The sequence below is a fragment of the Ursus maritimus genome, unplaced genomic scaffold, assembly GCF_017311325.1.
Source record: "Ursus maritimus isolate PB19 unplaced genomic scaffold, ASM1731132v1 scaffold_31, whole genome shotgun sequence".
NCBI lineage: Eukaryota > Metazoa > Chordata > Mammalia > Carnivora > Ursidae > Ursus > Ursus maritimus.
In genome coordinates, this window is record NW_024425675.1 from 3,140,543 (window position 1) to 3,167,282 (window position 26,740).

Genomic DNA, 26,740 nt, shown 5'->3' on the forward strand with positions numbered 1-26,740 from the left:
GAGGTAAAAATACCTGTGTAGATATTGGAAGATTTCTAAGACATGCTGTTAAGTGAAAAGAATAAGTTTTACAGAGTATATATAGTATGTTTCATTTCATATAAAGATTATACCTAAGTATATGGACCTATTATGTATATAAAAAGGAAATTAAAGGGATTTTTTCCCCCCAAATTGCAACCATGATTTATTCTAAAGAAGCAACCTGGAATAGAATTATATGGGTGAAGTGGGATTTCTGTATTTTATTCTGTATGCTTTAGTTGATTGTTTTGTTAGATGACTTAATGATGGGGAAACACTCTTTATAACATTAAAAAAAATTGCCAAAGAGATAAATACACTTCAAAGCTGGGTTTGGGTTGGGTTGATTTCCTTTGCTTTAAATAATGTTTCTTTGCATTACTTCTCTACCATTCTTCCTTCAACATCCAATATCTTCTTTAAAATTTACTTGATTAATTTAAAATTAATATTTTAATATTTTAAATTAATTTATTTTTTGTATTTTTATAAATTCATAGTGTCTTTTATTAAAAAGTTGAATGTACTCTTGGGACAAGATTGGAATCACTTGCTTTTAGAAAATGGAATAAGACCAGATAAACATCTTTGTGTGAAGTGCCATGATTTGAGGGTAGTAACTCAGTAAAGACTAGTAAATTAAAGATTTCTAAAGCAGAGTGAAGAAGTTTTCTAAGGAACAGTAATGATAGATATTAAATGAACCTTCAATTTATTTGCTCCCATTTATAAGACAAACGATTAAGTCTGGTAGAATAACAGTTATTTCACATTCCTCTTAGGCATGTGGATAATGTCCAAAGTAAAGCACATATAATAAGCACTGTCCACGGTACTTTACTGTCTTGAAAAGTTTCATGATAAACCTCTAAAAATTTACTTAGTAAATCTCAAAGTTCGTTATCTAGTGATCTAGCACATAGAATAAATATTTTTTTCAGAATCAGTACATCCAAGTATTTGAAAATATACAATTAGGAAATAGATTTATTTTTATAGACTTAAGAAAAACTTTAATAAGTATGCTTTTAGTAAACAAAAGTTATATATTTAAAATTTGTTTTCAGGGACACCTGGGTGGCTCAGTCTGTTAAGCATCTGCCTTCAGCTCTGGTCATAATCCCAGAGTCCCGGGATTGAGCCCCACATTGGGCTCCCTGCTCAGCGGGGAGTCTGTCTCTCCCCTGGCCCTCATCCCACTAATGCTTGCTTGCTCTCTTGCTCTCTCTCTCTCTCAGATAAACAAAATCTTAAAAATAAATCAATAAAATTTGTTTTTAGACTTGCCTTGCTACTTTTCACATGCTCTGAAATCCGAATCTTATCCTTTCTAGGTTGGTCATTCATCATTTCTCCATGTGGAAACTTTTATAAAATCACATTGTAATCTGTTAAACCAAGGGTATTTTATTTGTACTATACTGAAACGTACCTGTGGAATCTCCAGTCCTAAATTTCTAGTCCTTTGCAGTTTAAACTTAATTTCTCTCCTTTTTGTTTTTCTTTTGTGAAACATTAGAAAAGCTAAACAAAATAAATGGAGTTGGTAATGAAAGCCATTAAGACATACGCCTATCCGTTCCTTACAAAAATTTCTCCAAATTAAAAATAAATTGACAACTGGATTCTGTTTTCTATTTTTGAAAATATTTCATTATCTTCAAGCACCTTTAAGAATATCTAAATCTCAATAGTTCAAAAATGAAGCGTATATGGGAGAGAAGACAAATATTAGTAATTAGTGAATTTAGATGCAATTCAGTTTTCTGTAGGTTTGAAATTTTCCAAAAAAACATTTTTTAGGAAAAGCAAATTATATATAATGCAGGTTCTTAACGTTTTCTTTAAAACGGCAAAGTGAATTTACTCTTACCTGAGTATGGTCATTTCAGCATGTGAAGTAAAAAATAGTTCACAGTCCCCAATTATGATCTCTTTTTAAGAAACAAAAGGTCGCAGAACTCAGGGCAATTTCGTCTGCAGCTGCTTCTCCGTGTATATAGTCTCCCACATTCTGTCTCCGACACGTGGATGTTGATGTTAATACCTGCCGAGTTCCGGCTGTGTTTTCAAATTCATGTTGCTCGAGGTTGTTACTGTTAGTGATCCAGTGCCTTCCAGGAGAACCAAGCTTCAAGTTTAGAACACTGGAATCTGGACCGGAGTTAGATGTTGAGAGCACAAAGGTGCCTGAGGAAGACCTCACTGTGGATTCGTGCTGTAACTAATTGCCGAGTTTGCTGTCTGGAAGAACTTCCCATCTGTGCCGGCTGCCTTCTTCTGACCTGGCCTCATTTTGTCTGGGAAGCTCTTACTGTTCATTATTCGCTATGTTCTCTATCGCTTCTTTCCCAGCCCTCCTTAAGAATGTGTGAAGAAGCATGGGAATGGGACTGACCCCTGCGCCCCTTTCAGCGGAGTACCTTCCCCACCTCTGCTCAGAGCGTAGCCCTCTGTGAAATGAGAGAGCTGGGCGATCGTGGGGTCTCCTTCCCTGCTGGCGAGAGCTTCACCAGCAAACTGCATTTTGCATTTACGCCTTGTGGTGGTGCTGGTAATGTGTGTGTGAGTATTCTTCACAGGTCACCTGCCCCGCTCTCAAGACGCTGTCCCTCGACTATGGTAGATTCGTATGTGCACACTTGATTTAGCGGCTTGGTAGCTGTGTGACAAAGGATGGGTTACTGAACCAGTCTGAGCTGCAACTCCAGTCGTAGAATAGCAACAGCATCTATACGTAGTCCCTGCCACATTCATGAAGCCGTTTAATGATATTACCGCTCTCGATAAAGGTTTTCTCTCTTCCAATCTTCATCCTGTGATGTCATTGCTCCATATAAACTATTTTTCAGTATTTATTTTTTTTTTAAAGATTTTATTTATTTATTCGACAGAGATAGAGACAGCCAGCGAGAGAGTGAACACAAGCAGGGGGAGTGGGAGAGGAAGAAGCAGGCTCATAGCAGAGGAGCCTGATGTGGGGCTCGATCCCAGAACGCCGGGATCACGCCATGAGCCGAAGGCAGACGCTTAACCGCTGTGCCACCCAGGTGCCCCTCAGTATTTAACTAAAATATCCGTAAGATAAAATAAAATGCGTTGTTCAGAATATATGCACTTGACACGTGTAAATTTTAAACACTAAAAATAAATGTTACACCTGAGGCCCTCACATTTAGGTAGGTGCCTTGCTGAAGGGGATAGTTGCTATGAACCTTCCAAGGGGACCCCTTTCTTTAGTCTTATCGAGGTGCCGCAGAGCTGATCAGAGGCACTGCAGTGTCTGATCCCCTTCTCACTGGCCTTTTATGCAAGTCATGTTTGATTTTAGATAAGAATGGTCCTTTTGCTGTTAGAGTGGTTTGTTGTTATAAATTCATTGGTTGATAGTAATTCATTTGTTGGTTGGTTCAAATAAGATTTAAACATCTGATCTGTGAATATCCCTGTTAGGATGTAAAACGAAATGAAGCTGTAAACTGGCCAAGTATGATTAAGTGTAGGAGTGTTGATACTTTGTATCATTGATTGTCTTTATTAATCTTCTAAGAACTCTCCTTTCTTTCTAGTAGTACTCACGACGACTTTAGTAATTGCTCCCAGAGCTGGCTCCTACCTGGTGGTGCCGATGTCTTCCCAGCTCTGTTCGATGACACCATGTCAGTAGCTTGCAGTCGGCTGGTGGGTGGGGTATTTGTATCACAGGTGTTGGCAAATGCTACAAATTAGGTCTTTTTTTTGTTTTTTTTTCCTTTGAGAGCCAATTGTTAGACATGCATCAGTGCACTCCTGGTTCTGTCACATCTTCAAATGCTGGAAGCTTTTGGCTATCCCTCCAAGTCAGTGCTTTGGCAGTCCTTCATTGCATCGATTTTTGTCTTTAACCTGAGTGGTCAAACTTCTGATGATCCCAAGTGGATTTCTGCATGTATGTATCTACTGCTTTTACCAGCCTACCCACTCCTCTCTCCATGAGCCCCTGGAAGATTGCCAGAAGGGTGCTGGGTCAGGTTACAATTTCCCAGTGCTTTCTTAGTGGCATTGCTTTGATAGAAACCTCAGGATTTTGTCCGAGGTTGTGATTTAAAACGACCCTTTTAAACTTTCCAGTCCTTTTGGAGAAGCAAGGCAGGGCTGGGTGTTCTTCGGGGTGTTTTATTAATGGTGTCATAGAATTTTAAGTGCATTGGGAAGACACCTGTACCATAGCAAGCCTCTCCTTAGGCTTGTGGAGTACAATATATGTGCTCCGATTTTAACAATATGATTTGGATATTAATGGTATTTCTTTAAACTGTCAGAAGAAAGGAGGTCTGTAAGTGCATGTCTCTTTGACCTAGTCAAATACGTTTGACTCAACTGCTCTGACCTTGGCAACATTGCTACTGGTGTCACAAATTTTCTCATGGTTTAATGATTCTTTTAAGAAGATGCAATTGTATTAATATCTGACTTCCTACCCTCAAGAATATTTGTAGCCCCCCCACCAAGTCCCCTGCAATTCAATTTTTACAAAGAATTCTCATCTGTAAAGGTGATTTTCACAGTAATCCAGAACCGAGACAAAGGGGTGTGGTCAGATGAGGCGTGGGTTTCACGTTTTATGTCTAAGAGATGGCCAGAGCCTGAGAAACGCAACCTGCTGATACAGATCCCTGAATCAGGCAACTGGGGATTACAGAGAGAAGGAAGAATCAGGATGAAAGAGCAGTGAGACTTATTTTAGAAATTGCCTAATGACAGATTCAGGGTTTTGAATAGGAAATAGTATTTGGTATTCAAAAGATTTCTCAAATAAGGGGGAAAAAAAGGTAGCTCTGGCCCTTGAAAAGCTAATCTGAATAACAAAGGCTGAGCTGACTTTACAGGAGAAGTGTGAAAGGCTTCTGAATGCGCTTCCCTCTTCTTTGTCTTTATCAGAAGACGCTGCTGCATTGTTCACGCGCATAAACACGTCTACCCCCTGGAGTCCTGGGATTAAATGGACAGGAGTTGTGGCTTTTAACAACATACTTACTGTCAAATGTTTTAAAATTTAATCTGTTTGTTAGTTACAAAGTCTGTTTCCTACTAATGGAAACTGATAAACTTTTTTTGAGAGGGAAAATTCCTATTGCAAGTAGCCCAAATCAACCTGGTCTGTTACTTGGAGAACAAGTAAGAGGACAACTTGATCCTCTTTTACGGGAATATTTCAAGAGTAAAACAGTTTCTGTCCCTGAGTATGACCTAAACAAATATTTCAAACCTTTTATTTTTGTAACTGAAAGTAACTAGTGTCTGTCGTGTTTTACATTTTTTTACTTGTCCTGTATATCATTTATTCAATCATTTTATACTAAAAATTGTAATGAGGCTCTTTTTTCTGAAAGCATCTCTTTCTGGTAAATATTGATAAGACAGTCTTTCATATAAAATGAGCTGAAGTTTTTAGTCCATTTGCAAATCATGAATTTCGGATTTAATTATATCCCTAGGGAACAACCTGAGCAAACCAAAAGTACTGACATAATTGGATCAAATTGTGTAATCAAAAGCAAATGATATGGTTATTAAATCTAATGAAATGATCTCCCAGCATTTAATTCATTTCTCTGATTCAAGAAATTTTAGTAATAATGTGTTGAATGTGTTGAAATGGACATTCTAATCAGTCACCGCTCCTAAACAGATCTTTCCTCTAGACCGTTTTTGGTTGGACATATTTCTAAAGGTTACACCTTAAAGCAGAGAGTTGATATCTTTTGGGATATGGGTGAAAGGAAAGGTGACAGGAAGTGAATCTGGGTCCTTATCAAAGGCAGAAGGAAAGCAGTGAAAGGAGAAAATTGCTTTTATAAAGTACTGTTTCTTTGTATCACCACCTTCATTTCACACCAAATGAACGTGGACCACAAATGGTAATCTATGACATCTAAAGGAGTAATATTACTAGTCTATAAAGATTTCGTTAAAATCTTGGAAAAGATAAGCTCCTGATAAATAAATGATTGAAATGAATAGAAAATCTACGGAGAGCATATGTGACCATTTCACAAACATGGTGGTACATTCAGTCTCACTGGTAATATTGAATTCAAACTAGAATGACAAGGCTTCTTGTTGATCAGATTAACTAAGGGTGTGTGTGTGTGTGTGTGTGTGTGTGTGTGTGTGTGTTCAGAGTAGCCAGTCAAGAACTGAGCAGGGTCTAAAATTTTATCCTGTTAAAAGCTAACTAGTTAGCCTGCTACAGTTGCGTGGATGGTGATGGAGGAGGAGACTCCTGGGTCAGAGATGAAGGGTTTTATTACCGTCAGCTCAGCCAGCGGCATGAGCGTCAGTGTATTTGATTCAGTTCTTCTTACCCCCAAACCCATGGAAGTGTCACCAGTGGCCCAGATACAAGGCCTGCATGCTCTGTGGGTTGTATTACAGAAGTTATGGTACCTCCCTTGGGAGGGAGTTACTACCTGTCTTCTCAAGACTTGCAAATATGCCAGAGGCTGATGGAGAATTGTCTTCCAGTACAGACCATAAAAGCTGTGAAACGGACAGTTTACTATGAGTCTGGTAGAAACACCAATTGATTTGGTCCTTTCAGAAAATAAATACGCACTAAGCTCTTTAAAATGATCATGTCATTTGAAGCATTCTGTTTTAGACTCCTTTCAAAGAACATAATCCTAAACATTGAGATGTTTTTATTTAGAAATCTGTGATGACTGGAGTTGAAAAGTATCCTATGATAAGTGAATTGATGAAATATTAAAGCGTTTAAGAATGTTTTCTGTACAATTTGAAATAAAATACAACAATTATAACATTTATATTTTATTGCTATTCCTGTGTAAGCAAAGAAGACCTATATGATTTCAAAACAGTAGAAGGAAATCCCAAATGTAATGTGAGCAAGCTAGGGCTCCTCTTGGTCAGGACTTTGTTTTCTTGGAGACCATGACATACTTGAATCATTATAACCAAACTTTTGTATAAGACACAAGACAGACATTTTTAGAACCAAACGATATTTTGTAAATCAAGATTTAGTTTTACTTATGTACAAGGAGGTCTTAGTACTTAATCATTGTAAGTCAGTGTTCTAAGTGTTTGACATTAATTAACTCCTGTGATTCTCATAGAAGGTCAGTAGACAGTACTCTTCCCAGTCTATAAATAAGTAAACCAAAGCACAGAGAAGTTCCATAATTTGTCAGAATCATGCAGAATCCATGTTATTAACCACCAGCTAAAGTGTTATACCAAATATAACACGTCTAATACTTTAGTGTATTTCTTTAATATGTTAATTTTATTTGGCATTTTTATCACATTCTGGGTATTAGAGACAATGCAGTAATGCACAGCTAATTAGTTTTATTAATGTTGATCTCTAATGTTATTATAAACTATTGAACCATGATCTAAAATTGAGCATTCAAACTAATCGTCATTGCAATGTACCTTGTGTCAAACATATAATTGGTTTCATTTTGTTTAAGAGAATACATTCTTTCGATCCCCAGGAAATCTACCAACTAGTTTTTGCTTCATTGAATTCAGCTAGAAAATGGAGTGAAAACATTTTTTTTTAAGCTCCTTACCTTATCCAAGCTATTTACTGGTTTCAAGTAAGTTACTGACTACATTTCATTTGTGAAATTATAATATTGCATTGGGAAGTCATAAACCAGTACCCATTCTAATAGATGTTTACATGTGTGGATTTTGTTACAGGACCCATGTGTTACTCTTTACTTGCTTATTAACAATATAAAATAAGGTAGATCTTTGGGGACTGCTGTATGTTTTCTTAATAAGCCCTTCAAAATTATTAATGGTGAAATATGTATTTATCATGTAGGAAAACAGGATAAAAAATACATGTCTTGGTCCCTATTGAAAGTCCTCTTAGGTATTTGTGGACCGCAGGGCCCAATGATGAACTTGTCTTGGGGTGACTCTTTTCCACTCATCTCCATTCTTTCTTTGGTTCTGTTTAATTGAAATTTCTTCTGGTTATCTAATTTATTTTATATGGCATCTTAAGAAGTCTTTTTCTCATCTTAATTTTTTCTCCCATTTTTAAAAAATCTCTGCTCGATTTCTAAGACTGACTAAATATGATACATATCAATACCAATGAGTAGTCCCATCTTTGTCATTCCTTATAATTTTTTTTTAAAGATTTTATTTATTTATTTGACAGAGATAGAGACAGCCACCGAGAGAGGGAACACAAGCAGGGGGAGTGGGAGAGGAAGAAGCAGGCTCATAGCAGAGGAGCCTGATGTGGGGCTCGATCCCACAACGCCGGGATCACACCCTGAGCCGAAGGCAGACGCTTAACCGCTGTGCCACCCAGGCGCCCTGTATAATGTTTTGTTTTATTTTTAAGCCCTTGATTCTTTGCAAAATCACTTTTCAGAAAAATTATAATGTAGTGATATCATGTAATAAAAAGTCGTTTGTAAAAGTATGGTAAAGTTTAAAAAATCAATAAAATAGGCTTTATTTTGAGAAGATTTTATGCTTATGGTAAAAATACTAAATTCTATAAAGACACAATAAAAATCACTTGTAATCTTGCCACTCAAATATAACCACTGGTAAAATTTCCTGATGTTCATTCTTCCTATGTTTCTCTTAAAATGACACCCCCCCAATTTTAATAGTAATTCTCACTTCTTACGAATGTTAATTTATTATATGTTCAGAATTTAATGTTTTGTGGGTGTTCTTTTTAACAACATAAATTTTATTATATTTTCTCTTCTCACAGATCGTGGCCCTGACACTAACTAGTTGGCTAGGATCACATGCATTAGTTACTAGCTCTGGTCACTCTCCCTTGAGGAAAATGGAGTGAAAAAACATGGCAGAACTCGAACCATAGGCCTTTTGTTGCCATTTTCAAAATCCCAGCTCAGCTACTGCAGGGAAAGGTGAAATCTTTTCTAGGCCTGATTTCTCATAATGAGAATTCCTACTTTGTTGTGAGAATTAAATGAAAGAGTGTATATGCAGTTTGTGTTGTCTTTTAAATGCTTAGTAAAATTGGTTCTTTCTCTTTTCTCTGAAAATTTTATTTTATATGTAATAAGGTGCTTTGCACATAGTGATATCCTGAGTCCGTCACAGCTTCCAAGACAGATCGAGTTATTGCCTTTATTCCGATTAGGAATGTAGGGCGTGGTGACATGAATGAGGACGCGGCTGAGGTGGGTCTCGTGCCCAGCTCCGTCGTTCATTGCACCACTGCACGTGTTGGGCATGCCCAGTGCATTTCTAGACATAATCTCACATACAGTGTTTAGTAAAACCTTATTAACAAATACTTTGCATGTCAGCAACACAGCTCTGTTATCCAGATTGCGTTGTGCATAGATCACTGGAAACTTGTCATGTGGTTGTGTTGCTAACTTACGTTTGGAAAAAAGTTTCACATATAATTCTTTAAAAAGCCCATATATTTTGGGGTACCTGGGTGTCTCAGTTGGTTAAGCAGCTGACTCTTGAGTTTGGTTCAGGTCATGATCTCAGGGTCCTGGGATCAAGCCCAGCGTGGGGGCTCTGCTTGAGATTCTCTCTGTTTCTCCTGCTACCCCTCCCCCCGCTTGCACGCTTATGCACTCTCTTGAAAATAAAATAAATCTTTAAAATCAAATCCCATTGTTTTATTAAAATATGCTTAAGGTTTGTCCTGAGTATTAAACTGAGGTTGTATTGAAGAGTAAAGAAGTCGATTCTCTACTAAATGGCACATTGTACGTCCTCAGTATTATTATTATTATTTTAAAGATTTTATTTATTTATTCGACAGAGATAGAGACAGTCAGCGAGAGAGGGAACACAAGCAGGGGGAGTGGGAGAGGAAGAAGCAGGCTCATAGCGGAAGAGCCTGATGTGGGGCTCGATCCTGTAATGCCGGGATCACGCCCTGAGCCGAAGGCAGACGCTTAACCGCTGTGCCACGAAGGCGCCCCCGTCCTCAATATTATATTAGTAATTATCATTTTTATTTTTTGTTATACATTATAAAATCTGTAAGTTTCTTGCCTCTTTAAGAAGTGATTTGCACTGATCACTAGCAAGAAATATTTGTTTCAATTTTTTGTTTGGTGATTTAAATAGAAGTTCATTTTAAAATTATTTTAGTTCCTATCAAATATTAATTTTGAAATCATTTTTGTAAGATAAGTCTTTTTTATTTACCCAGGTATTACTTACTTCACCCCCAAAATAAAACATTTTAAAATGTCACCTCAGTAAGGTTTAGAATGTTATTAGAGAGGCAAGATGTTTCATTTGATGAAATCCATACATTGCAACAATCCATAAATTAGAGTAGATTTTTTAGGAATATTCAAAAGAAAACAGTTGGGTGTTGTTTGGTACGCAAGCCCCGTATGAAACCAGATTGATAATGCCGATTAAAGTCATATCACCTAATGGGTGGCTGCTTGGCCATTGGTGTGTGGTGGGGGGACTAGAAATAGTACTGAGGCACTTCCTGCAAAGCAGGTGGCTTCAGTATTGCTGACGTGGTGATAGATATTTCGAGTGGTCCTCTGTTTGGCATCTATACGGATAGGAGTGAGGCACATAATGCCAGGTGGGATGCTGGGGTTGGTTATTGAATTCAGTGATTCTTAGTAAGGATTACTATGTAAAGCTGCTTTTGTGTATCATGGGGGCACAGGAAAAAATGGAAGAATTAAGTGAAGGAAGAGATTCCAGCGTATGATTGGCTGTTGGACCAGATGTCTTCCAGTACGATTCCTCCAAGCCCTGAAATTCTAATAATCTAGGAGAAGCAGACTTAACATTTTGGAACTTAATTTTGAGATTCCACTCTGCATGTAACAGGTGCAAAGATATATCCTTCTTGTTGTTCTCGGTCGTGAGATAGCTTTCATCAATCAGCACCATCTGTTCTTCTTTTAAAGACTCTTCTCTTGCCTTCGGTTGTGTGGAGTCCTGTTGTGTATGTTCCAAGAGAGGAAATGTTTCATTTCTGTGGTGACTGAAAATTTCACGGGCTGTGGTAAATACTGTGCTTGCTATTCCATTTGATCAGTATTAGCCTGAGATGAGAATGTTTGGAATCCCTTTGAGGGGATGAAGCGCACATGTAATATTCAACATCACAAATACTGAGTCATTCCTAATATAAGCCACAGTTATTTGGGGTTGAGCTCTGGGTTCTGTGGTGTACAGTTTATGTGATAATGAACTGCCCTGCATTTACAGATATAATGGTTATTAATGTCCCAAACAGTACAAGAAACTATTTTTAAAAGGTCCTATTATCTAGTATTGTCTATCCTTAAAGGATTTGAATTAGGTTTTTTCGTAAATGTTTTTACTCAAGTGGAATATCAGGACCATGAAGTAAAATTGTATCACACATTTCCTGATTTTGTTTGTTTAGAAGGTTGCTATAGATTTACCATTCTCAGCTGAAAAGTCCCCCTCCCCTAGATGTTTTCAATTGTTTTCCGCATGTGATGGGAAATTACTTTTCCCTGGTGATTTAACCAATTAATCAAGTTGTGGCAACATTAACACAAAAGCCTTCTGGAATCCTATTTGTGATACTTAGGGAATGTCCCCCAAAAGCGATTTAATTCATGCTGTGAACATCCAAATAAATATTTTTGGGGGGGAGATGCTGTAGCTCATTAGTAGTTAACGTGTCTCTCATTAAGTTTGGAAAGTCTTGGAGGCATTCTGAAAAGTGTGAAAAAGACTGTTTACTTAAGCGCTTTTGTCGCAATATAATTGAACCCATTAAATTATTTTATTGTTAAGAATAATAAAAACACTTGAAAAATATTGTAAATTTGTTTAACAAGATACCATCAGAACTTTCATTTCCTTTTTGTGTTTCCTAAGCATAAAGATCAAAGATAGGTGTGCAGGAAATTTAAGGAGGCAAATAACTAGTTTTTTATAAAATGTTTCTAAAATGATAAATCATTTCTTAAAATGGTAGGCATTTTTTTTCAAGTAATAACTCTTCACAATATTTAATTCCTTGGAACTAAGAGTTTAAATACAGATATACAGGTGGTTGGTTTCTAGATAAAGTTTTATTGTGTTCCTGTGAAGCAGAACGTGTGCTTTTCATTTCCCTGCTTTATAAGCAAACGGTTACAGATTTGTCCTCTTCTTTCTTATGGTGATCTATGGAGGCAGTATTCAGTTTTTAAGTGTTCTAATTACAGATCCTTTCCTTCTTTGCAATGACATCTACTTATGTTTTTGGAGATATATATAGATATATATATCTATATGTATCTATATATATATATCCAAATATATATAGATATATATATATATCCATAAAATCTATGATTATGGAGAAGATATTTAGTACTCAAACAGGAAAAAATACAACTAGATAATTTTTGAAGTGAAAAACGTAATTAGGAGTTTAGGCAAATTTAGTTTTCTTAAACACATAGTTCATGTGAGAGTTTGTGATTTTAGAGTGTATCATCCCTTGGTTCTGTTAGGGCTTTTCAAGTTGAGGGTTAGCCTTGGTATTATTCATATTATGGAAGAGAATAAAATAATTTTTCCTACAAGCAGAGAACAAATAATTTCATATGTCTTTATCCCCACTGGTCTAATACACATTTCTAACCTGATCTAAAACTCATCTTCCTCACCCAAGCTTATCAAATACTCATTTTCTCTTATTCTTTCCTCTCCTTTGACTAGAACTCATCCATCTTTTTTAAACATTTGTTTAGATCCATATAATATATATGGTAGGCAAAGGGTTGACAAAATCTTCCCCTCTTCTGCACAAGAATTTAAACTTTGGTTATTTTTTTGCTCTGTTTCTCTAAAAACCTGATAAAGGCTTCCATCCACGGTCCTTATATGGTAAAAGTGACCTCTGATTAGTAAATAGCGTATGGACTCAGAAGACGATAAATCCGTGACAAGCAGCTCTGCCTCTGGTGGTGTTTTGAGGTCCTGACTTCCATGAGGCATGAGGCTTTGAAGCCAGAGTAGCACTTGCAGCCTGCTGATGTGGGTCTTTTCTTGCACCTGAGCTGGGAAGGAGTAGCTCCGGGACAGGTATGCGGACTGCTCCTTCCAAGGATGCCGCCTTGCTGGCAGGTTGGGTTTCCAGCCTTAGGTCCTTCGGGCATCTCAAATATGTAGTCAGAATAAAAATATAAAAATAATACTAGGAGGCTTTTAAAGAAAAAATGAGCACTCTGTTCTGCTCCTCCCAGTTCTCCCAGCCCCTCTCCCTGGAGGGACTATTTATGCGGATATGTATTCTGCTATTTACTTGCATGTTTCTAAATAAAATATTTAGGTTGCACTTTCCTGGTTACCAGTTACTGACATCTGTTGACTTGCATCTGTGGAAGATGAAGGTGTTTCCTTTTCTGCCACTTCTACTTGCCTTGTTCCTGTATCTTCGCTAGTGTTACATCAGAAGCCTAAGTGAAATCAGTAGCCAGTGTCACATTAGAAGGCAGTTTATGGCTCATTGCATGACCAAGTAGGTACTCTGATGAGTTTTTTTTTCCTCCCCTACACATCTTCCTTTGTTGTTTCTGGAGTCAATTGCTTTGACCTTTTAAAAATCGATTTTGTTTTATCTGTATATTTCCTGCCCCCCCCCCCCCCCGCATTCTCTAACAGGTCTGTCAAACAGTATTTCCCAAATGTTCAAAAATATCAGAGCAATTATTAATTTCTTTTTTTCCCAGGGAGTCAGACTTTCCAGACTTCTCTATCCTGTTGCTCTAATCTAACTTGGCTTCTTCTTCTCTGAGCTGTCTTCTTACCTTATTCTTGGACTTTCCTTGGATTCTGTCCATTACTTTATTGAATTTCTTGGATTTTGCTGGAGCACATCCAAAAATAGCTTAATATGAAAGCGTCCATGGGAAGTAAAGACTTTGCATATCTGAAGATTTTTTTCAACTTTCATACCTGATTCTTGTTTGGTTGGTTGAACATAGAAATCCTCACTGAAAAATTTGTTTTAATATAGAAGGTATGACTCTGTTATCTGGTGGAATTTAATGTTACTTTAAAAGGCCTTGTTATGATAGAGCATTTTTTTTACTGATATTCCTAGTTTTAGTTTGCTAGCAATCACACAGGTCATACATTTGGCAGTGCTTAGATTAGGCTCTGTTGTTGGAAGATAATTCTCCGTCGTTCTCTTCCATTTTTGTATGCCTTGAGAGCAGAGGCCTTTGTTGTGGACTGTCCCTGCAAGGATTTATGTACAGCAAACAGCCTTGGAAGACGGATCCGGTGTCTCCCTCCATAGCAGCGGGCAGACATGCTGCCGCCTGCGTAAGGTATTTGGGTTCCCTAAGCTCAGGTTTATTCTGTGTGCACCAGCGTTCGTGGTTCTCTGCACATCACTTCGTAAGAATTTGAGCTGGAGAAAAGTGCATAACAGGGTGATACTTTGGCTCCTGCTGTAATAAACTGTCCTTTGTCTCTGACCCAGGGGTCTCATTTTTTCTGCTAGCATCCACGAAGCTATGCAAGCTAAGTTAGGAGCCTTCGAGTGGGATAAAAATCATAGACTCTTCATGGTTCTTTTTTTTTTTTTTCTTAAAGATTTTATTTATTCATTTGTCAGAGAGAGAGTGCATGCACACACAAGCAGAGAGGGTGATAGGCAGAGGGAGAAGCAGGGTCCCCGCTGAGCAAGGAGCCCAATGCTGGACTCTGTCCCAGGATCTTGGGATCATAACCTGAGCTGAAGGCAGACGCTTAACCTGCTGAGCCACCCAGGCATCCCTCTTCATAGTTCTTGACCTTCGTTTTTCCTCTGAAAATTTCCTCACCCAGCAACCCATAGTGTTTTCCTCCTTGTGCCATTTATTTCATTGTATACGGCATTTAGTTGTTTATATTTTTAAATGTGTGTTCTCATTTCAAAGACATTTTACAATGAAGGTACTTTGTATATAGCAAAATGCAACAAATCAGGTTTTATGAATGTTTCCAAATGTAGATTTTGTATTTAATCGAGTAGATAATATATTTAATATTAAGTTGCCTTGTAAGGCATAAAGTATGAACGGATGAATATATACTCTTAAAATATAATTGTGTAACATTACCTTAAATCGTTTATCTGCAGTATGTTTTATATGTCATGCATTATTTATTTCTCTTTTCAGTACCAGCTACCGTTTACTGGGCAATGACTCTTTGTTGGACACCATGTTATGCTTGTGATACGGATTATCTTCTCCCTCTCAGTAGTCCTAGGAAGATAGTTTTATTGTTTGTATTTTGCAGAGGAAGGGATAGAAATATAGAAGGCATATATAACTTGCCTAAGGATATAAAATTGGCAAATGGTAGAGTTGGTGCTCACACCCAAGTCTGTTTAATTCTTGAACCTGAGCTCTGCTATAAAATGGAGAGAAAGGAAAAGATAAAAAGTGTATTTTCTCACCTGGAAGTTTTTAACATTGTGTAGTTTAAATTAATATTTTAGGCCTTCAGTATTGATATGACATAAATAAAAGCCAAGTTTCATTTTCTGTGTCTATAATGGAATTCAGTATCTAACTTGTGCTGAAAGTAGCTATGTTCAGTCACAGCGTGTTAAAAGTACAAGACAACAAAATAAAGCAACACCGGAGCTGGTACTTACCCGTCCAGAAGTTGGGGAATTTTAAGTTGTGGTTCCCACAACAATGGTAGCTCAGCCCCGGGGCAGCGAATGTCGCGATCTGAGCCGAACACCATATGCAGCTGCATGAAATAGCCCTCTGCCCGCTCTTGGGGCCTGATAATGGCCGCTGGGGGAGCAGCGAATGTGTAAATTATCAGTGGCTGTTGTATCACTGTCGCTTGGGGCATTTCCTTTATGTGGCCGTTTCCTAGTACAACTTAGGTGTTTTGCTGGTTATGCATCATGGTGGCATTTCAGTGGTGCTTAAATTATTAATGAATCCTGAAATGAAATGCTTTTAACTTGAAAGATTATTTTTATGTTTTCCATCTGATTTATAAACAATCACTTTGCTCTCCCTCCTACCCCCCTGCCCATGGAAAAGCTTTAATTCAGGAGCTCTTGTTTACATTTAAAGTGTGGTCCTTAGGCAGGTTCAAGATGCTGGTTAACCTTTGAAATGTATTGTGTGCTTGTGCTTAAAAGAGACAGATGACTAAGAGGTGCATGTCAGAGCCTCTTAAATCATAGGATCATCAGTCTTCAAGTCCCTTCACTTCATGCAGTGCACTGCCATTGAGGACACATGGAACCTGTTTGCAACTCATAGAAAAACTTGGTGCATTCACCTTCTTATTTCGGTGGCTTCTCAGGGGAATTGCCAATTGGGTGTTATCAACTGCTCTGTGTTGCCTTAATATTGCTTGAAGATTTTAAAATATTGCTTAACACTGTGTTGAACCTACGACCTTTGTTTATCATTTTGTTGACCGATGTCTTTGTTGATGTCATATACATTTCTACTATGAGTCTCTCATACGTGATTAAAAATATAAAATTTTTCTCTAACGGTAGACTTCTATATAGGTGGTTCAGTAAATTCACATAGAAAATCACTGTTACCAAATTTATATAGCAGAAAGGATAGACCTCACGAATTATATGTTTATATGAGTTATACATACATACTTCCAAGAAACAGATTAAATAAATTTTATTTATGTGTATTTGGAAACTTATTATCCCAAAGAGTTCTAGGGAAGATCTTGTTTTTATTAGCAAAATTATTATAGAGGATCTACTGGGTACTAGACACTGCGGATCCGAGGTGAAGCCCACCGAGCCTCTTAGCGAGTCTCATTGGAGGTTCCAGGTCTTTTCTAAATATTCTCATTTGGTTAAAAAGACCTTTGGTATCAGTCAGTCATGTTTATTATTCAAATTATCCTGAGAAGCCAACTTCCCTGTGAACTCCGTAATGAAAAGACGGCGGCCAGGGTTATAACGTAAGGCATGGTCTTGAGTGGCATTTCATTTCTGTTTAGGAACCATCACATTTATTCCATCTGCAGTGTTCGTAGTGCCAGCACACTTACCCAGTTTCTACAACATGTTGGAACATAATGTTTTACAAAATACTGCCTTCATGAAAGGAGGGCTACAAAGTGGGGCTTGATTATTTTGCTGTTTGTGCCTCTGCCTATGCTTGGTCCTTCATAATAGGAGTAAACAGAAGCGGTTCTTTATGGCGAAGATCTTAATGCCTTCATAGGTACCTGTCAATAACCAGTCAGCTGGCTTAGGGTAACTTTGTGTGAAATCTCAGATGATGATGGATTTGAGTCTAGGATGGTACTTACCGCAAGCTCAGTCTGACAAGCTGATTTAGTAGGAACTGAGGAACATTGAAGATTTTGCTGGTTGTTAAGGTTTTTAATGGCCTCAACTGTTTGGGTTAGTAAAAATTTTAAACGTGTATCACCTGTACCCTGTACGTTTGTTTATTAACATAACATTGTGGTAGTGTATAATTATTCCTGAAAACATACATCAAAAAGTGAAATACAAATGACAAGAAAGTTCACATAAGTAGAAGTTCTTTCCTTATCGCCATGGTGTCTCGTCCCCCTCCTGGGGTACGCCAACTCAGGAGACTGTGGCCTGAAAATACAGCTCGGCACATACACATACCCATCTTACCATGAAAGCTGATCCCCCTAGAGGAAGGACCTAGTTCACGTGGTCAGAATGCCTACTAAACTCCAGTTTTATCCAATTTCCTTTCACATTACGGAAGTAAACCTAACACAGAGTATACTTCTCTTCTTTGTGCATGTGTCTCTAGGATGAGGATGGGACCGAAGAAGACAATAGTCGTGTTGAACCTGTTGGACATGCCGACACTGGTTTGGAGAACATACCCAGCTTTACTCTGGAGTAAGTTACTGATGGCTTTAACTAAATTTGTAATATACGTGTAGCATCACTGATAGCAGCAAGAATTCCAAAAGCATATGGCATGCGGAATGTTTGTGCTTAGTTAAAAACATGCCTTGCGTTGGCTTGTTTCCCAAAGAGCATCTTTCATCTATTGAGTTAACTACCTAATGTAAGAAGTATAGCATGGAAATTCACACGTATCTGTCCTGGTTTCATGCCTTGGCAAATACTATTAAATGATAATATAAAATAGTATTTGATTGAAAATGTGTGTCATGTTACCAGCACTGTAACTTTCACATTGCTTTCTATGTCAGTGTTTTGGTCCTTTGTTTGTTTTTCAACTTTGCTAAATTTAAAAAAAGTGTAGATATACTTTGCTTGAAAAACCAGTTGGGTCATGTAAGCATTAGACATTTTAGTATATATATTTTTTGATTTGAAGAAATGGACTCTCTGAAGATATTTGTTGAAAAATTAGAGTCAGGGGTTAGGGCCCTTAAACATGAGTTTACGTATAAAAGGACAAAGAAAACTTCACTATATTATCACAACTTTACAATTATCTTAAGTATTGGCATGTTTAAGTGGAAGGTGTTCTCAGAACTTCTTCCCTTGGTCGTTTAGACTTGGAGGGCAATCATTCTGAAGTTTTGTTTGACTTTGGGTCAAAGTGGAGGGGGCCTACATCTTAGCATCTAAACTCTTCATTCTGTCTTTTCTTTGTCTTCCAAGGGAAGTCTCTCAGAACTTTCTCAGTGAGACTAAACAGTCTAGAATCGAGTTATGTTTAGATAGACAGCAACCAACACTCTCTATCACAGTTAAGAATTACTTGCTATGTCCTAGTTCTTTTTAGAAAGAAGGTGGATTAAAATACATTTATTAAAGTCACCATACTGTTTTCAGTTGACAAACTAATCATTAAATGGATGCTGAAATGATATGTAACAGTATCTAAAATAAGAAGTTGTGAAATTCTATGAAAATATAAAAAAATAATTCATTTAAATAGCATTACTTCAGTAAATATTTTGGCAGTTTGGCAGAATTTTAATTTTTTCCTAGTTAGCATATGTGATTACATCTATGCACATATTCTTAATTTTGTTTTGATTTGTTTGATATCACTGTCTTTAATTTTCTTTTAGTCTTTGTATTACATAACGAGGACATTAATAGTATCTAGGGTAACTAGGTTTTCATTTAAGAAATATCGTGGAATAACTGGCATTTCCATTATATAAAAACTAAACTGCGATCTTTGTCAAATCCATTGGTAATCTTTATAGTTGCTTCAACTAGATACTTAATTGAAATACTATTTTTAAAAATTGATTGTCAGGTAAGACCTGTTTAGATTTCTTTTTTTTTTTTTTTTAAAGATTTTATTTATTTATTCGACAGAGATAGAGACAGCCAGCGAGAGAGGGAACACAAGCAGGGGGAGTGGGAGAGGAAGAAGCAGGCTCATAGCGGAGGAGCCTGATGTGGGGCTCGATCCCAGAACGCTGGGATCACGCCCTGAGCCGAAGGCAGACGCTTAACCGCTGTGCCACCCAGGCGCCCCATGACCTGTTTAGACTTCTGTGCACTACGCACACACACACACACACACACACACACACGGAAAAAATCTATAAAGAAAATGAAATCTCATTTAAAAGATTTATAAAATTTACATTCTCCAAATTACACCAGTTTTCATTAAACTCAGACTTATTAATAGTAAAGTACTTTCATTATGTAATAGAAGTAACTTCGTGTTACTTATATCTCTCTTCATGACTAAATTTAAGGTTCAGTTACAAACACTTACAGAAATTAGTTGATTTTTAGCAGGTGTCTATTGGCTTTGAGGAATGAGTTTCTTTCCCGGCATTGTGGTACACTTACCGAAGTTTAGGACTTTGAATTGTTGTGGAACAATGTGGGAGGTAAAGATAGCTGGATCACACCTGGCCTGTCAACTACAGAGGCAAAACAGAAGCTTTGACCTCATTGGATTATTGGAAGGATGGACAATGTGACCTACGCAGGAGCACTTTGTAAATTTTAAAGTACTCTGCAGCCAAAACACCTTTCTTCATTTAATCTTCGTTGTCCTTGAAATAAGTACCGGAATGGAAATTTTTCAGTGGAAGTCTAGAGATTTGACTTACAAAACGTGTACTTGTATTACACATAAAAGAGTATGGTCCGAGAAAAATGGTTCTGTGTCATTTTAATGTAGTTATTTCCGATGATTGCTCTCTCTCCATGCCATCAGACTAGTGTTCAGGTATGTAGTGTTTACTGTTGCTCTCATCACCACGCTTATCCTCCAAGAATGTGTATGTGGACGCGTGTGTGCTTGGTGAGATTTTCGTTTTGTTCTCTTTTGTTGTTTATGGCGTGTCTGTGTTGTAGCAGTTTTTTTTGTTCTGTTTTGTTTCGGTTTTGGTTTGTTTACAGTACCTGTTCACGCTCCCTCATTCATCATTGTCTCACAGTGATATGGTAAAGCTCGTACGCGTCCCCAACGATGGAGGGCCTCTGGGAATCCATGTAGTGCCTTTCAGTGCTCGAGGCGGCAGGTAACGTATCCTGGAGGTTTTTAATTGAATCATAATGTTGAGTGTTTTATCTTCATTTATGCTCAGATACAGAGTGGTGTTGATTTAGCATATGCTTAATAGGAACGTTTTCGTTTGGGGCCAACTGCTCCTTCGTTCATACGTATACATCATAATCACAGAAAGCACTTACGCTGATGAAGAAATCAAGCATTTAAATGATTCTAATAATGTTATTGGTCACCACACATCCCTGCAAACACTTTACTTGCCGTATATTGATGAAACATTTTAGAGTCAGAACTCCAGCTGAATTTGCAAAATTAAGGGAGAGCTTAAAGCACTTTTCTGGAAAAATTTATCCAGTAAAAATGATCTGGATAATTAGGTAATGATCATTTTAAATTCGTTTTTAGGTTTATTTAGTTCTTAAATTTTTGTAAGATTTTTATGATTATGTTTGAAAGTTTTAGAAGTTAAATAAGCTATCGACTTATTTCCTGCCATGTCGTCTGTGGTTCCTTCTCTTCAATCTCTACACACTCAGATGTCAGAATTTTGTACCATTAATGACTTCATTACTTTCTAGAATGTGTATCTTTAAAAACTTCAAATGTTATATGAGTTTCTTTTATTCTGCTGCTGCTTTCTGTGAAAAAACTATTGGGTTTATTAAAAATTTTGTTTTTATATCTTTAAATACTGTGAATTGATTTTGTTCAACTAATGGTTGAAGCATCTCTGACAGTAGCCAGTGAAACGCTCGCATCCTTGTCCTGGAGGAGTGAGCTGTTAAGTGGCTGAAGTTTGTGTCCTCTCTTCAATCCCCATCCAGTAATTACCCAGTGAAATATACTTGTGAACTACTCGGCTTCTTATTTTGAACTTCTTCTTTCTTTTATTGTTATTATTATTATTTTTTTTTACTTCCTTTACACTGGGAGAAGAAAGGGGAAAGCGGCCTTAGACCACTGACTGAGAATGTAAGACATAGTTTACACTCTTGCCCACGAATTATAAACATCTAGTATATTGTAAGAAACAGATGGGCTGTCAGTGATTAAGTGTGTGATTAAATTATTTAATTTTGTTCGTGGAGTGTTTGAGCAATTGTGCTGCCTTCCCTGGTGAATGCTCCTAATGGTGGTGACTCCAAGTTTTACCTCTTTGGTAAAGCACATACTTTATGGAATGTCTGGAAGCTGAAACTTTGATTTACCTAGAACTCTGCTGGAGTAAGAGGCTTTGACAGTTAGTGTTACATAACAAGCTGTGAAATTCACCTTGAATTTTGAGGTGGTGTTATAGTCACAGGGCTGTGACTGCTTTCCCTTTTTTCCTCCTTCTCTTTGTTTATTTTTAAACTCCAGAGAAGCTTTGAAATTTCTTCAAGGTACTTTCATTTAAACACGCTTAGTTCTTTTTCAGAATGGCCTTTGCTTTATTTCCTTTAAGGAATACAATTTTAAATGATCTCAAAAGTTACATCTTTTTTCATATGTTTCATGAGTAGAAAAAAACGATAAGGTAAAGTGCATGGATTATAGCTTCCAAATATTAGTGTACCTTTATCTCCCTTTGCGATACAACTTTTCACAAATGAGATTTAATTGTGTATGCACCAGCTCTGAACCGGTATTTCATTTTTTGTTATTACTGAAGTATAATTGATGTACAATATTACGTTAGTTTCAGATGTTCAACATGGTGATTTGACGTTTGTATATATTGTGAAATGATCACCATAGTAAGTCTAGTTACCATGTGTCACCAAAGTTAATAATATTATTATCTGTACTCCCTGTGTTGCACATTACATCCCCATGACTTATTTATTTTATAACTGGAATTTTGTTCCTCTTGATCCCCTTCACCCATTTGAACCCCTGCCCCCCAAACTCCCTCTCCTACGGCAACTACCAGTCTGTTTTCTATGAGTCTGGTTTTGCTTTGTTTTGTTTGTTCATCTGTTTTGTGTTTTAGATTCAACATATAAGTGAAATCATGTGGTATTTGTCTTTCCCTGTTTGACGTATTTCACTTACCTTAATAACTTCAAGGTCCACCCATGTCGTCACAAATGGCAAGATTTTATTCTTTTCTGTGGCTGAGTGGTGTCCATTGTAGATCTGTGCCACGTATTTATCCAGTCATCTATGGATGGACACTTGGATTGCTTCCATAGCTTGGCTATTGTAAATAGCTGAAATTAAGAGTCGGATACTCAACTGACTGTGTCACCCAGGCACCCCCTCCCCCGCCATTTGTTTATTTTTACTTTTGTTGTTCTTGCCTGTAGAGTCAGATAAAGTGTGTGTGTGTATTTGTGTCTATACACACACACACACACACACACACACACATCACTAAGACCGATATCAAGGAGCTTACCACCTGTGTTTTCTTCTTGGATTTTTATGGCTTCAGGTCTTACATTCAACTCTTTAATCCATTTTTAGTTAAATTTTGCATATGCTTTAAGACAGTGGTCTAGTTTCATTCTTTTCATTCTTTTGCATGTAGCTGTCCAGGTTTCCCAACACCACTTGTTGACAAGACTGTCTTTTCCCCTTAACCAACTGTGCCACCCGGGCTCCCCTATCTTTAACTCTTGACGTTTATTTACGACATGTCTTGGTGTTGATCTTTCTGGGTCATCTCATTTGGGACTTTCTGTGCTTCCTGGACCTTGATATCTTTTTCCTTCTCCAGGTTAGGGAAGTTTTCAGCCATTATTTCTTCAGATAAGTTTTCTGCCCCCTTCTTTCTTTCTTCTCCTTCTGGGATTTGTATAATATGAGTGTAGTATGTTTGATATTTTCCCACAGATCCTTAAATCCATCCCCATTGAAATTATTTGTTGATCTTTTTCGGTTCTGTTTGGGTGATTCCCACTACCCTTTCAGGTCACGGATCGTTTTTCTGTGTCATCTAGCCTTGTGTTGATTCCATCCAGTGTATTTTTCACAGCAGTTATTGTATTCTTCTGCTCTGTGACTTGCATTTGGTACTTTCTTACATTTTTCTGTCTCCTTGTTGACGTTCTCGGTGTGTTCACCCACTTTCTTCTGACTTTAGGTAGCATCTTCATGACCATCGCTTTGAAGTTTTTCTCAGATAAATTATCTCTGTTTCATTGAGGATTTTTTCTGGGAATTTATTTTGTGCTTTCAGTTGGAACCTGTTCCTCTGTTTCCTCATTTTACTTGACTCTCTGTTTGTTTCTGTGCGTTATGTGAAACAGCTATATCTCCCTGTCTTGGGGAGTGGCTCTGTGTAGGAGATGAACCTTAACATTTAACCTTAGCCTTGTACTTGGTTGTCTCTTGAGCTGTCGCTGCAATTCTTTCAGTTCTGTGGAGTCCAGAATTCTAATCCTCCCCACCCCACCTGAGGCTGGTGCTCAGGAACCATCCCCTGTGTGCACTATACCTGCCTGTTCAACCATGGCAGGGTTGCACGAGCAGCTAAGGGTGCAAGGCATGGGCCTGCTCACCTGCTGCACCTGGAGGTGCTGGCAGTGGGAGAAGGGGCTACTTTCCCGTAGCTGTTAGTTGGCTAGAGTGAGGTACAAAAAAATGGTGCCCGCAATACTATCACTGGCAAAGTAGAAGTAACCTGTAAAAATGGCATCTGCCAGCATTCTGACCCTGGAGAGAAGACCAGCAGACTTCTACCCCTCTGGTAGATGCTTTAAGTTTAGCAAGTGAAATTCCTTCACCTATGGTCTAGACATTTTTCATACTGCTGCTTTTTGAGCCGGGTCCTGTGTGTGAGCCCCTTGAGAGGGAAATATTTGTTCTTGATAGCTCTGTGGTCCGCCTTAATGTAATTCCCGTTAGCTTTCAAAGCCAGACATTTTGGGGGTTCCTTGCTCTGGTGCAGGCCCGGAGGGTTGTGGTAGCTCGCGTGGAGTACAAACCCCTTGCTCCTCAGGGAGAAGCTGTGTATATGTATTGATTCATGTATGTATATCTTGATTTATATTTGTGTCGTGTTTTAAGATGTTTCCCAATTGTGGATCACTTTGCTGGGGTGTTTTGGCAAGAGCACATCTCTGTGTGGTCTTTTCATCCTTTCCTGTGGGATAGCTATTCAGCTGGTTCTCAAGTGCTTTTCTGATGGAACGGCTCCATATGTACCTGACTGCGTGTTGTGTCTTTGGGAGGACATGAGTTCGGGATCTTCCTACACTGCCCTCTTGAACCACTTTCTGCCCTCCCATTTAAATGAGACTTAACCAGTGTCTCAATTACAAGCATGTCATTTTCTGTCATTTATTACACATTTCCTCCCTCGATGTGAGAGGATATTAGGATAAAACAAATAGATGAAAAGCCTGGAGCAAAAGGAGAATAAGATAGAAAAGTAAATGCGGTATGGATTAATTCAATGGAAGCAATTTCACAGAATCCATCAGGCACTGGTTACCATGGTGTTTAGAGATACAGAACACATTGGAGTAGACAAGTATCCCTTTGCAGAACTCCGAGTTGTTTTATAACTGAATCATTTTTAAATCGCTGTTGATTTGGCATTTAAAGAAGAAAATCTTGTGTAGCTTTCTTATATAAGGGACAAAGAGATTAAGAAAAGCAGGTTCTTTAGTCAACTCTTTTCAGGCATTACCAGTTTTCATATTGGGAAAGAACAGAAATATTTGTTTTTTTCCCCTCAGTATTTGTATTGCATTTTTAAACTTCTGCATGGACTTGATAGTAATGGTTCTTCAGAGTTAGGTTGTTCTTGGGAAAGAAAAAACAGGCAGCTGCTCCGAAACATAGAAATCCGTCTTGAGGAGGCAGACACAGCCATGGTCCTTGTTCTCAGAAATGCTTACAGGTAGATTCTTCTCATTCAGGCGGAAACCTTCCCAAGCGTTTACCGTCTGATGATTCCTGTGTTAGGTGCTAGGAAACAAAGATGAACAGGACATAGTCTTTCTCTAGAGATTTGCAGTAAAGATGGAGTGATGGCCAAGAAATCACACAATTGTAATTACGTGATAAATGTTGATATGTAATAGGTACTCTGTGAGTTGATAGAGGAAGAATTGTCTGAATTATGTAACTGAAGCTGGCTTGTTGCAGAAGATGATTTTGAATGTGATGACAGCTTATAAAGGGAGCTACCCCAGCTCCGTGGTGGCTGCAAGGGCGAATTAAGCCATGGAGTATAGCAGAAAGGAAGAAATTAAGTGGAACTCGTGAAGAAATTGCATATATATCTAGTGGGAATAAAAGAATACATATTCATGGGATGTAGGTTGAAATTTCCAAGAATAACTTCTCTTGTACAAAATTCCAATCATACTTGGGCCTTCTCAATTTTGGAGATAGGACTAATTGAATAACACTTACTGAATACTTATTTTTGTAAAAGTGACCCATATATGTCAGTGTTGCTTTCTGATTTGGACTTCAAAGTCAAAAATTCTAAGGAACAGTGTGGGATGTGAATTATATATCATAAAGAGAAGACACACAATGCAGGATGTCTCGAATACAAATATAATTCTGGAAAATAGGAAGAAACGTGAAGTCAATGTTAGAGAAATTCTTAAAGCCACTTAAGTATTATTATGGCCTGAGGGATAATGAAATTTGTTGAATAAGGATCTTGCTGGGCCTACTTAAAAAGACTATTTTCTGGAGTAAAGTCGGATGGTCTTTTTGATTGGAGGCATCAATGACAGTTGGCATATGGTTGCTCATCCCCCAACCAGTGCCTCAGTACCTAGACGTAGAGACAAACAGATGCCTAGAAAAGACAATGTTATCTTCCCCTTGATGCTATCTTTCTTTTTTTCTAAGTTTTTGTTTTTAAATTCCAGTTAGTTACAGTATAATATTAGTTTTAGGTATATAATATAGTGATTCAGCACTTCCATATATCACCTGGTGCCCTCCTTCATCCCCATCAGCTATTTGACCCGTTCCCTACCCATCTATTCTCTGGGAACCATCAGTTTGTTCTCTGTAGTTAAGAGTCTGTTTCCTGGTTTCCTTCTCTCTCTTCTTCTTCTTCTTTTTTTTTCTCTTTGCACATTTTTTTTCTCTCCTAAATTCCACATATGAGTGACATCATATGGCATGTCTTTCTCTGACTGACTTACTTTGCTTAACATTATGTGCTCTAACTCCATCCGTGTCATTGCAAATGACAAGATTTCATTCCTTTTTATGGCTGAGTAATAGTCCAGTGTGTGTGTGTGTGTGTGTGTGTGTGTGTGTGTGTGTATTTATAAACCACATCTTTATCCATTCATCAGTCTATG

At 37.7% G+C, this 26,740-nt stretch overlaps 1 protein-coding gene across 14 annotated transcripts in view; it reads left to right on the forward strand.

Moving 5' to 3' along the window:
* The window catches only part of PARD3 (par-3 family cell polarity regulator), a 633,307-nt gene that overhangs the window by 336,565 nt on the left and 270,002 nt on the right, over window positions 1-26,740 (forward strand). For all 14 annotated transcript variants that reach the window (XM_040645256.1, XM_040645263.1, XM_040645257.1 and 11 more), the window contains 2 exons: window positions 17,814-17,905; window positions 20,401-20,484. In XM_040645256.1, the coding sequence (XP_040501190.1) occupies window positions 17,814-17,905; window positions 20,401-20,484 (176 nt within the window). The remainder of the gene's footprint in view (window positions 1-17,813; window positions 17,906-20,400; window positions 20,485-26,740) is intronic.